General features: G+C 31.1%; 1 protein-coding gene across 1 annotated transcript; it reads right to left on the bottom strand.

Moving 5' to 3' along the window:
* Positions 1 to 1,756: 1,756 nt before the first annotated feature.
* Positions 1,757 to 13,150, bottom strand: LOC148951484 (bumetanide-sensitive sodium-(potassium)-chloride cotransporter-like). Its single transcript, XM_089090908.1, has 4 exons — positions 13,040 to 13,150; positions 8,078 to 8,220; positions 5,535 to 5,649; positions 1,757 to 2,985 (listed from the first exon to the last, which is right to left on the bottom strand). Exons 1-4 carry the CDS (start codon positions 13,126 to 13,128, stop codon positions 2,850 to 2,852), a joined length of 483 nt encoding a protein of 160 aa, XP_088947034.1. The 5' UTR covers positions 13,129 to 13,150; the 3' UTR covers positions 1,757 to 2,849.
* Positions 13,151 to 13,779: the final 629 nt, after the last annotated feature.

The following is a 13,779-nucleotide window of genomic DNA, read 5'->3' as shown; positions in this document are numbered from 1 at the left end:
ACCTGTTAGGGCCTTTTGATATTTTCAGACCGAAAAAATTACCCCCCGAATTTACATTTACGAAAAACCTCGTTTTCCTATTTTAGCGCATGTTAATTTTTCCCACCACAACCCCCCCGGTAACGGTGTCTGTTCGGGCTGAAATTTAGACGATAAGCTTTCCTAGGGCTTGGAAGCTTATCCTCGAAATTTCAACTCAATTTGATTACTCCTTCCCTGTTTTCCAAAAACCACATATCAAGATTTTTGGGAATTTGCTTGCGTCGAAAATAGCTTCTATTTGCTAAACAACAATTACTATTGTGTTTGTATAGTCCAGCGGCTGATACCCCAGACTTTCAGGCGGAAAACCCGGGTTCGATTCACCATCAGAGCAACTTTTTTATATACTTTGAAAAGAAACGCAGTTTCTTTTTTAAATTATTTGAAAAAAATTACGTTTTCTAAAGAGTTAAAAAGGCTGAGTTACAAGGTCGACCCTTAAAACGTACAGGGATTAGGAGGCACAGTTGGGGGGCTGTTAAAGAGGCTGAGTCACAAGTTCGAACCTTAAAACGTACAGGGATTAGGAGGCACCCTGTACGACGTGATTTGAGTATTCAGGAATTAAAAGCCTTAACACAAGAATTTTCAAGAGCGGGGGGTTTGGGGGGTGGCAGCCCCCCAACTTTAACTCCTGACACAATCAGCTAACAGTTAGTCAAGCAATAATTAGTAACAAACTGTACAAAAACGTGCAGAAATTATTTGAAAAAAACTACGTTTTCTAAAGAGTTAAAGAGGCTGAGTTACAAGGTCGAACCTTAAAACGTACAGGGATTAGGAGGCACAGTTGGGGGGTTTTTATTGTTTAAAAAAAGAGTTGTGAGAAAGTCAAACTTTAGCGTAAAGAGCGAGGCGTTGAGGAGGGCACAGCCTCTTTCATATACAGAATAATTTCTGTTCGTTTTAAGTTTCAATGTTGCTCCTTACTTTCAGTTTAAAGAAATTTTTTTTATATTTAAAGGCTGCGAAAGCGGGGGGTTTGGGGGTGGTAGCCCCCCAACTGTGCCTCCTAATCCCTGTACGTTTTAAGGTTCGACCTTGTAACTCAGCCTCTTTAACTCTTTAGAAAACGTAGTTTTTTTCAAATAAATCTAATAATAGAACGGCAAGTTTCCACTGTTCAAATAAAAAAATTATCATTTTTAGTTTATAAATATAGATATTATAAATAGAGTATATATATATATATATATATATATATATATATATATATATATATATATATATATATATATATATATATATATATATATATATATATATATATATATATATATATCTTAACTAATAACCAAAGCATGCCTAAAGACTCTTCAGAATGTAAAGAGCCAGCAAAAGAGAGATTTAAAATAGAATCTAACCTTATAACACCCCACAATTCTCAGCCCACTGCCATCATAAAACATAGAATTTTTTGACGAGGAAGGAGGATCAAAAGAATCTTGTGTATAGACCGGGCCGTAAAAGGATTTTGTTTTCAGGAGGGGTTTACAAAAAGAAAATTCAGACGCATGGGGTCCAAACCCCCCTAAACTCCTCCTTCCTGGATACGGCCTTGTGTCTGGACTGCTAAATTTTATGTTTTCTCGCCTTACTATTCTTGATAATAATGCCTATTTGCTCGTTTTTATCTGCAACATATCCTACAATCTACTCTCTGGTGCTTTTTAATAGGCAAAATAAAATAAAAATTATACTTCTAACTTTTATTCTATGTCGGCAGGACAAAAAATAAATAAAAAATGACAAAATATATAAATAGAATATTCACCCCATAAGGCCATCTAAGTATCTATCCACGAATTAGGGTAGTCTAAATAGCCAACAATTGAAAACCCTGCTATCAGTTTCTAATACTATTATTTGTATTTATGTGAAATCATAAGGCACGAACAAATCCCAACTGATCTTATATACATAAATGATATTATATACATTAAAAACACAATAGAAAGGACTATTGATAGATCATAACAATTGAAAATAACAAAACAATATTAAAATGGCAATAAACACTATCAGTAATAAAGATAGACAATAGAAAGTATCTCCAAAGGATTATTGAAATTTCTTGAAAGTAGAAAATGTTTTAATTACCTTAAAATCAATTACCTGTTTTTAAGTTCAATTTAGTGTTTTAATACTTTGATAACGTCAATTTCCTCTTTTAATACTTTGATTTCTCTTTATTAATTATTTTCAAGAAACTATTTCATTTCATTTTAATATTTCAGACAATACAAAGTAATTACTGGAATTACATTTCAACAGACTGTTAATTATGGCAAAACAGCAAAATTTATCTAAATTTCAATATTATAATCTGCTTCTCTTAGTTTTTCCTACTGTATTCACTAATTGGACATAGAAACTTTCAACAATTTCAATTAGAAAACGGTTGGATTTTTTTTTTCTTTTATTTACTCAGAAAATCCATCGGATTGGTCTTACTAGTTTTTTTGCATAACCAGTAAAGTTAATTCAACTAGTCTAGCACTGGAATAAGACACTGCCTTACAAATAGGTTTCTACAAAATGTTAATAGACTGAACATTTGTTTTGTACTATAGCAAAAGGCTATGCTATTACAACTTAAGACGTCTAATACATTATGTTTTGTACTACCTGATCGTACCTAAGGCATAATAATGAATAAATATTTTATACTGTTTAAAATTCACTATTCTGTTCAATACGTTAAACGTAAAACGTAAAATTTTAACGTTCAGCTGCGTCCTGTACACTCTCTCCTCTGTTCTGAAGAACTCTCTATTTCTGAAAATCTTACAATTTCCTGTGTACTTTTACGAATAAAAGGTGAGAACAGATGTCTGATTTCCTCTAACCAAAAGAAAAGGGGGCATATCTTTGGTTAGGGTTTCCATCCATGACATGTAAAGAGCTGCAGATGCTGCCCCTCGTTTTGGTATTGGTAGTGTCCTAAAAAAAAGTGTTGATTACAGGTGACTTTTTACTGTCAAAATGTTATAATACTTCAGATTAGCCCATTCAGGGTTCATACAAACACAGTTTTGGAAGATATTGATTTGATAGGAATGAACTGTTTTGGTAAAATACTCTTTTAATGCAAGAAAAACGGGTTACAAATAAAAAAAAAAACGTTAATTGTTGGATAAATTTCCCCGTCAACTTGTTTGTCAACAGTTAGGTCAAAAACTTTGGATTACGAGGAGTCGTATTGGATTACAAGGAGTCGTATAGATTGAGGGATGGTGCTTACAGTTGGCCTATGTGTGGAGAGATGGATGAGTCTTTCCATCCTTTTTTAGGGGAATGTAGGGGGTTGCACATGGAAATATTTGGTAGGGAGGTCGGAGGGAGAGAAGGAATTTTCGAATTTTTGAAAAGTAGGTGTTACTTAAATATGAATAATATTGAAAATTTCGTCCGGGTAGGTATGAGCTATCATGATGACTTACTTAAATAGTCAGTTTTAGTGTCTTTTCAGTCTATGTTTTGTTGCTGTATTTTTTCGCTTGTTTTGTGTATGTTGCCATGGCCCAATTGGGCTTTTCGTGTGAATAAATCTATCTATCTATCTATCTATCTATCTATCTATTTGAAGTTGTAATTTGGAATTTGTTGCTTTCCTCTTTAATAATAAAAAATACGCTTGTAATTAACAAAACCTTTAGCAACTTTGAACCGCAAATAGTTTTTTTTTTCAATTTGAAGCATTTTGGCCGTTGTAAGTTGCCAAACATTTTGACTAATTAGTAGGCTACCCCTATAGTGCCTAATCCCACGTAATTATTATTTAATCTTTACATCAGGAAACTTGAAAAATCATAAAAGCGTTCTGTCTTTAAGAACTTTCTGTCTTTTATTTTAACCTGGCCTGCCTCAGCTTTGAAAATAAACTTAAAGTTGGTTAGGGTCTGATCCTCTAGGACTATGGAAAATAAATTTTAAGGCAAAACTGGCTATACATGACGCATGAAACAAAGAAAAGAAAGGATATAATAAATGAAAAATAAAATTATTTTTACTGTCTATTTTCTCACCCTTTCTCCCCCTTCTTCTTCCTTTCTCTCTATTTATAATCTCACAAAAATACCTAAATTTCTTATGTCTCTTCTTCTATTTGATATTCAACTTTTAGTATTCTGCACAGCATTAGAGTTTTTTCGTAATGTTGATTTTTATGTGGGCCTGATACATTAATTTGAATTAGTTTGTGTAGAAACTTTTGATTTCGGATTATTTTTTTTCCTTGATTAAAATCTTCGTGGTTTTGAAGAGTGTTAAGTCCTTTTTTTAACTCAGACTGCTATTTTTACCCAAAGATATCCGATCAAAATTTTAAGACAACCATTTGATTCAGCATTGTTGAAGGTCCAATAACTATGCCTTTGGTTATGACAAGCCCTCCATAGTCCCTGGGAAAAGGGCTGTAAGTCTCCATTGTTCACATATGATATTTGTTATTGGGAAATATTTTCGATTTGATTTTTTTTTTGGGGGGGGGGATATCTTCTGCGGGGTATTTTATGCAACGAGAATTTTCCAAGGGGAGGAAGTTTTCGGGGGAATATTCAGGGGGAACTTTACACGGGAAGAAGAAAGGAGATGAGCTGTGAGGAATTAGATAAAAAAACATTTTTTTTTTCAATTGAAAGGAAGGAGTAATGTTAAGTTATAACGAGCAGAAATTATTCCATATACGAGGGGGCTACCCCTCCTCAACACTCGCTATTTACGCAAAAGTTTGATTTTTTGTTATTATTTTTTTAAAAAGACTACTCAATCAAAACTTGAATTTGAACACAAGTTGAAACGCAAGTTAAAGTTGAAACACAAATTAAAACACAAGCATAATTTGAATGAGGAGTATTTTTAAAGAACCATAAAGCTTTAGCATAAAGGGCAAGGACTGAGGAAGGGGCAGCCCCCTTCACATATAGAATAATTTCTGTTCGTTTTCAATATTAATATTGTTCAGTACTTTCAGCTGAAAAAATATGTTTTTTTATTTAATTTTTAAGAAGAAAGAAGTTATTTGTGTCCCTACAGTGCCAAAAAACACCTCTCCGAGGCCCATAAGTTATTTTTTTTTGTAAGAGGATTATTTTCTTTATCATTACAGAAAAAATTTGAGTTTACATGTATTCCATACGGAAATCCTGTAATTTGCTCAAGAATCATATATATTGGTGGTTTGAGTGGTATTAAGCGAATAAAAAACTTTGAATTTATTCCAGCTAATGAGAATTACTTTGAAAAGACACTCACATGAATATCATACGTGCGGCCTTACAGTGCTAAAAAGTATCTCTCCATGACTCATATATCTTTTTAATAGGATTATTTTCCTTTTAAAAACACAAATTATAATTTTTATGTATTCCATGTAGAAACCTTGTACCCTGGATAAAATATCAAGTATAATGGTGGTTTGATACGCATTAAGCGAATGAAGACGTTTCAATTAAGACCAGCTAATAAGAATAACTTATATAGATACTTACATGAATACCATATTTGAGTCCTTAGAGTGCTGAAGGAGAAGTTCCCGTAGCCGCATATGTCTATTGCATTTATCCTTCATTGCCAAAAGCTCACTTGCGGATATTTTGTTACGATCTAGAAGTTTATAGAAAAGGGTTTGATAAGACTAATTTTGCAGAATAATAATGTTTTTAGTACTTTATTATTAATAGGAGCAAATTATCGGACCACAAAGCTACCTTAATAGGCCAACATAGTCCAGAGCCATCTCAGTTTCTTAGTTGCATTTTAGGATTAGTTAATTGATCAGAATAAGTTTTACAGAAGTTGTGAAACCTCTTAAGCCTGGTTTAACCTCTTAAGCCAGGAAATCCCAAGCGTTTTTTAGCTCCTTCACTCCATTGAAGCTTCTATCAGAATGTTATATTCCTTTTACAATGGGTTGAATACTTTTTCTGAGAAGCTACTTTACATGTGGACTATTGATCAATACCATTGAAGTCTTTTATAGACTACCCAGAGAAATGTCACTTTGCATTCCTGGCGTCACACGACTCCAGCTGGAAGCCATTTTTAAGGTATATTAAGTCATCTGGAGAAAAACAAGTTTGCCATTGGCAAGCTGCATTGCCAATGGCAAGTTGCTATTCATAGATTGTTTCATAGTTCGTATCCAAAGTAAGGAGAAATTTGACTTTCTCAGGGTTTTAAGAGCATTTTAATTTGGCAGGTTTAAAATTATGAACAAAACTATAAGGCAGTAAACATATTCTCAGCGGCTGGACTATTGTATATTGTTGCCCTTGTTTTTTGTTATTTTTGTTTTTCTATAGCATCTGCAACTCTCAAATTAGGTTTTCAGGGTTGTTTATAAAGCCGAATTTTCTTAAAATTTGTTTTTGCTTCCTTTCTTCACGAACACTGTTCTCATTTTTAAGGATTGAAAACTCGCAGAGAGAGACAGATTTATTTAAAATATTTTATATTATGTCCAAAACAATCATTCATGCCATAAAACATTGGTCACAGTAACCAACGAAAAAAAATTTAACTTAAAAGGTACACTAATATATTTTTCTTCGCCGCTATAAATAAATTTCCGAGGAACTTCCTGGTTTGTGGTGGATTTTCTTTTTCTTGAAAATAATTGTTTCCAAAAGCTTTCCACGTGGAAACTTAGAAAAGCAAATTTTAATTGATACTATTTGTTTGCCCAAAAACATGAGATAAAACATTTATTTCAGGGAAATCTACGAAAAAAGATTGGAAAGCATACGATAAAATTCACCGCATTGTTTAATAAGTTTGACAATCATATGACAATTTGACACTAAGATTACAATAATTGAAAATTTAGATTTTCATCAATGTTATTATGTCTGCACCATGGACATTCTTAGGAAGGGACCATAGGTGAAAAGGCCTCCAAAGGAAACAAAAAACTATTAAAAATATATATATATATATATATATATATATATATATATATATCTTTTTTTATATGTATGTTTTATATATATATGTATATATATATATATATATAAACGAGAAGAATGAAATGTGCTCTTGCCCGGTAATTTTTCTTGAGGTGGTTTTTAGGCAACGTATTATTATAAATGTAAACTATATCTGTACATGCACGAAGGCCGATATCTAGATTATTACCATTACTCTTATTTGCTTGTCATTTCATAGGCCTTTTTCTAGTGAAAACAATAGAAAAAAATTAACAATAGAAAAAAGCCTTTGTATGAAAATATAACTATATGCTGGATTGCATCCAATTTAACTACTTATTATTAGACAGTAGGTGATACCTATATCAACAATAAGGGCATATTATATGTGACAAAAATACAATGTATAAATTTAATAGTTTAATAGGTATTATAAAATTGATCTTGAAGATGAACGATTAAACTTAAACATATTTTGATTTAGGCAAAATGTCCCCATCCAGCTCAGTCTGTTATTGTGTTTGAGATGAGCTTTTGTCGTTACATGACAAAACATTGTGCACAAGGATTTGTGCTCAAGGACGCCTGTCAAAGCTCAACTCAAAAAGTACAGGCTAATTTTAAGAGTGGAAACTAGCTAGTGTCTAAGAAAATAGGTTTTATTTATTTTTTGTTCAATAAAACTGGACTTGAGGCAGTTAGTGAATTTTTCATTTTGGTGTGTTAAGCAGCGTGACCTTATAACCCAAATTGCCAGAAATAGTCATGTAAAATGACCGTTTTTTCTTATTTTGACCATCATGTCCACCCCTGACGTGCTGACCAAACCAATTAAGCATTCAGATTGGTCATATATCAAAGAAAGTGCCCAAACCCTATACCCCTGACTAAGGTTTTGCATCCTCATCTGGTAAAGTATATGAGTAGTTCCGTTAAATCATCTTATACTGATAGAAAAATGAGTAAGAATGATGGGAAAATACAGAGCTCAGAACATTCTAAGGAAGGATCTGAGACCGAAAATGCCAAAAGTCTTGATATATCCTTGATTTAACGTTCGAGGAATGTCTAAATTATCAGAGGAAAAGAAATCTTTTAGCACTCACCTTCAGATCCACTTGCTTGAAGTGAAGGTTTAATAAGATCATTGAACCATTGCTTAGTTTCTTCAGATGGACTTCTGTTCACGTCAGTAACGGCAATAACATCTGAGAAATCAATCCTAAACTTGCTCAATAAGGCAGCCATGCTAGAAAATAAGTGATTTTAGGCTGGGAAATTGGCTGGAACAAATTAAACTAGTAAATGGTTCGATTAGGACTGATATAATTATCTGCCATAATATTAACTTTCATTTTTTCTTTTTTTTACAATGGGTAAACGATAACAAGTTTTTTGTTATTGGTGCATATAGCCAAACTCCACTAAATTGACTGGGCCCCCAACACGTTGCTTTTCATAAGAATTTCCCTTTTTTCACGGGCCAATTTGTTGAACCGTCTCAAATACCGAGTGTACATAGTTCCACCCATCGGAGGGGGGGGGGTCAGTACATTCCTACTTGGGAGGAGTATGCAATATTAGACAAAAGGGTATGTTTTGGCCAATATTTTTCAAGGTTTTGATAATGAAGGTAGTCTGAAGGGATCCTTCAGACTACTAAAGGCTTAATGTATAAAATACATGCACAGAGTATAATAACTTTGCAGACTGAAACGATAGTACACAATAAAACTTTGTTCTTCATCAAATCATGTTTCTTTACTATTTTCAAATTTACTAAAACTGTTACGTATATTCGGTTCACCTCTGACTAGATCAAGTCATTTGAGGATTTTATTTTCAAAAACACCCAAGATATTGTGGATGAATAATATAATTATTGTTTTTTTTATGCTGTTATCCCAAGAAACTCAGATTTTTTTTCTATTTTCAGGACAATATTACCCTATTTGTTGCAACCTGAAGAGCCCAAATTTTGATGGACACACTAGTAAGTGTTGAACTCTTTCTTGATAATGAAGATATTTAAAAATTTCAAGTCTTGATGGACACACAAATAAGTGTTGAAATCTTTTTTGATAATGAAGATATTTAAAATTTTCAAGTCTTGATGGACACACTAGTAAATATTGAACTCTTTTTTGATAATGAAGATATTTAAAAATTGCAAGTCTTGATGAAAACACTAGTAAGTGTTGAACTCGTTTTTGATAATGAAGATATTTAAAAATTTCAAATCTTGATGGACACACTAGTTAGTGTTGAACTCTTTCTTGATAATGAAGATATTTAAAAATTTCAAGTCTTGATGGACACAAAAATAAGTGTTGAACTCTTTTTTTATAATGAAGATATTTAAAAATTTCAAGTCTTGATGGACACACTAGTAAGTGTTGAACTCTTTTTTGATAATGAAGATATTTAAAAATTTCAAGTCTTGATGGACACACTAGTAAGTGTTGAACTCTTTTTTGATAATGAAGATATTTAAAAATTTCAAGTCTTGATGGACACACAAATACGTGTTGAACTCTTTTTTGATAATAAAGATATTTAGAATTTTCAAATCTTGATGGACACACTAGTAAGTATTGAACTCTTTCTTGATAATGAAGATATTTAAAAATTTCAAATCTTGATTGACACACTAGTAAGTGTTGAACTCTTTCTTGATAATGAAGATATTTAAAAATTTCAAGTCTTGATGGACACACAAATAAGTGTTGAACTCTTTTTCGATAATAAAGATATTTAAAATTTTCAAATCTTGATGGACACACTAGTAAGTGTTGAACTCTTTCTTGATAATGAAGATATTTAAAAATTTCAAATCTTGATGGACACATTAGTAAGTGTTGAACTCTTTCTTGATAATGAAGATATTTAAAAATTTCAAGTCTTGATGGACACACAAATAAGCGTTGAACTCTTTTTTGATAATGGAGATATTTAAAAATTTCAAGTCTTGATGGACACACTAGTAAGTGTTGAAATCTTTTTTGATAATGAAGATATTTGAAAATTTCAAATCTTGATGAACACACTAGTAAGTGTTGAACTCTTTCTTCATAATGAAGATATTTAAAAATTTCAAGTCTTGATGGACACACAAATAAGCGTTGAACTCTTTTTTGATAATGAAGATATTTAAAAATTTCAAGTCTTGATGGACACACTAGTAAGTGTTAAACTCTTTTTTGATAATGAAGATATTTAAAAATTTCAAGTCTTGATGGACACACTAGTAAGTGGTGAACTCTTTTTTGATAATGAAGATATTTGAAAATTTCAAATCTTGATGGACACACTAGTAAGTGGTGAACTCTTTCTTGATAATAAAGATATTTAAAAATTTCAAGTCTTGATGGACACACTAGTAAGTGTTGAACTCTTTTTTGATAATGAAGATATTTAAAAATTTCAAATCTTGATGGACACACTAGTAAGTGTTGAACTCTTTCTTGATAATGAAGATATTTAAAAATTTCAAGTCTTGATGGACACACAAATAAGTCTTGAACTCTTTTTTGATAATAAAGATATTTAAAAATTTCAAATTTTGATGGACACACTAGTAAGTGTTGAACTCTTTTTTGATAATGAAGATATTTAAAAATTTCAAGTCTTGATGGACACACTAGTAAGTGTTGAACTCTTTTTTGATAATGAAGATATTTAAAAATTTCAAGTCTTGATGGACACACTAGTAAGTGTTGAACTCGTTTTTGATAATGAAGATATTTAAAAATTTCAAGTCTTGATGGACACACTAGTAAGTGTTGAACTCTTTCTTGATAATGAAGATATTTAAAAATTTCAAGTCTTGATGGACACAAAAATAAGTGTTGAACTCTTTTTTGATAATAAAGATATTTAAAAATTTCAAATTTTGATGGACACACTAGTAAGTGTTGAACTCTTTTTTGATAATGAAGATATTTAAAAATTTCAAATAGGTTAAATTGCAAAATATTTGCTATACCTATTTAAATCGTAACTCCTATTTTTAACTCTGTTTTAATTTCTTATTTTATCCCACCCCCTTTAGGCTAAGGGGTCTTAATCTAAAGAAATACAATCTTGAGAAGAAGTCTACTTCTAGCTTTGTAAATGGTATCGATAGCAAACCATCTGGCTGGGCTCGAGCGAGATGGAGGATGGATAATCTAGGCTCTTCCAAGTTTATGAATCATATTTGGCAAAATTGTGTTCAGATGGAATTGCCATTGTTGCCAGCAACCTTTCTAGATGCGTGATGGGTTGTTTATCTAATCACTTATTGCGATCCTTTTCTATATTATTTGATATTTATTTATGTTGACTAATAACGCTATGAGTATTAATTCATGAAAGTATTAATTCATGAAACTATGAGTATTAATTCATGGCCCACCCCTCAACCCTAACCCGTCCCCACAAAATATGTTGGTTCACACCGCTACTTCAAAAATGTAAATAAAGTTGCGTTGGCCGTATATTTCTTTCTTACAGACGAAGTAAATAAAGAGTCTAAACAATTTGAAAAATTTTCAAATGGAAATCCATTTCACTTCCTGAATGAACAAACTTAAAATGCCCCCATTTATACTTAAAATTGAAAATGCCTATAAGAGGTAATTTACACCAGTTCTTGCTTCAAGGCACTATAGTCTTAGTTATAATCAGGCCAAAGAGATATCTCTGTAACAAATTCTTTAGATATACAATTTTACTAGAATTGGGGGGACTTGACACTACGAATTTAAATGGAGAAATGAGCACACCAAAACCATCTTAATTTGCGTAAATTTTCGCTAATTTAAATTTATTTTTTATGCTCCGCAGTGTGTTTTACTATTATTAGCTTCTTGTGCATTTAGGTTAAGAAAAGCTTTTAAAATGATTATTTCAAGGTAGAATATGAACTTGGCAATTTTATTAAGAGAGAGAAAATTCAGAGAAATTAGAAGAAGCAAGAGAAATTCTAAAAGAAGCATCTAAAACTGGGAAATTGATAAATTTTATTAACTCCTGACATAAGAAGCCACAGGAAGATTGATATAATAAATTTATATGCATTATATCAGCAAACTTCAACATAGTCTTCCCTCAGGCTCTATGGCCAGTTAAAAAAGCCGGGGAGAAACAAAAAAGAAAAAAATACGTAAAAAAAAACAATCCAAACGTCATTGGAACCCAAATTCTAGTTAGACTTAAATCTCTAGTACACATAACTCTATATATATCTCTATATATATATAGCTCTATGTATATAACTCTATATATATACCTCTATATATAACTATATATAACTATATATATATATATATATATATATATATATATATATATATATATATATATATATATATATATATATATATATATATATATATATATATATATATATATATATATATATATATATATATATATATATATATATATATATATATATATATATATGTATATATCATATATATATGTATATATATATATATATATATATATATATATATATATATATATATATATATATATATATATATATATATATATATATATATATATATATATATATATATATATATATAGTTAATATATACTATATACATATAACTCTAGCAGATGTAAGATCTTTCGGCATGGCTTCTTTCACAAAACACCAATGCTTTTATTCCTAAGATTATTCCTGAAAATTTCATATAATTTTCAGAAAATGTAATTGCCTGTCCTCATTTCTTGTTTTAGAGTCAGCCCAAGCCCAAAAAATAATCTCCCCCCTTTCTAAAGAGCCCTGAGTTGTTTTTTTTTGGGCTAGACCCTTGCTAAATAGAATCTCTGACTATTGCTCTATTTAGCAATTCTTTCAGAGTTTGTATAGACATAGCACGGCTTTTTGGCGTTTTGGTACCACGCAAAGCAACAGAGAAGCTTATTCGGAAAAACCTAAAGTAAAAATAGGCAAAAAAAAGGTTATAACCCTTATTATTATTTCAAAGCTTGTATATATAGTTATAAGACATCTTACGGTGTAACGAATAAAACAGACCTCAAAGGAAAAATCAAAAAGAGTAAGAACTTACCCCTTTTGATCAATATCGATTTGGTCTCTTTTATTGGCAATACAGAAAATACGAAGTTTTGAGTTCTTCCAGGCCTTACGGGTTGTCATAATATAAGGTAGTAGAACACTCAATCCTAGAAATCATAATCATTAATTCCTCTGCAAATTTATTTTAAACCTTCATTTATAGTGAATATTGTTAATTTACTATTTTGGACATCTGAGTAGAGCGTCTAAAGGTGATAGGGCTATTTCTGACAGCTTCCTAAAGACAGCAGTACACTATTAGCAGAATTAGAAAACTATTAGGAGATGGCATGTTAAAGGAATCTATTTTACGGTTGGCGATTAAAAAAATTGCAAACTGGTGAATTATATAGAATATAAAATCCATTATAGAATCAATCAGAAATGTGTCTAAGTTTGAGGGGACAAAGAATTTATGTGAAGAACATCAGAAATTACCAAAACATCATAAAAATAACAAATTTTTTTAGGGCAAGGGGTAAGGACCTGAACGCTCTCTCCCTTTGTGTGTTACTTTATATAGAAAGCCCTTTTTGTGTGTTTTGTACATTAAAATAAACGTCTTAGTCGTAAAATAAAATTAGAGACCATACATATAGATCTAAAATTTAGATATCTACAAAATACACATATACAGTCCCTGCATATTCCTAATCATTGCGAAACAATTTCAGTTTGTTTTAGGGGGTGACTTGTATTTGTATTGTTTTTGCGGTGCTCATTACTTTTGTT

Source organism: Artemia sp. Qi Xiang Cuo, chromosome 6 (assembly GCF_049724085.1).
Source record: "Artemia sp. Qi Xiang Cuo chromosome 6, ASM4972408v1, whole genome shotgun sequence".
Classification (NCBI taxonomy): Eukaryota; Metazoa; Arthropoda; class Branchiopoda; order Anostraca; family Artemiidae; genus Artemia; species Artemia sp. Qi Xiang Cuo.
The sequence above is the reverse complement of the archived record's forward strand: the minus strand, read 5'-3'. Positions and strand labels throughout refer to the sequence as shown.

What these genes read in the sequence shown, in the direction of transcription:
- LOC148951484 (XM_089090908.1), bottom strand. Translation starts at nt 13,128, where the DNA reads ATGACAACCCGTAAGGCCTGGAAGAACTCAAAACTTCGTATTTTCTGT. An exon ending in ATCGATATTGATCAAAAGGG is followed by an intron (nt 8,221 to 13,039) that starts GTAAGTTCTTAC and finishes CTTATTTTCTAG; the next exon opens with CATGGCTGCCTTATTGAGCA. An exon ending in TCAAGCAAGTGGATCTGAAG is followed by an intron (nt 5,650 to 8,077) that starts GTGAGTGCTAAA and finishes ATAAACTTCTAG; the next exon opens with ATCGTAACAAAATATCCGCA.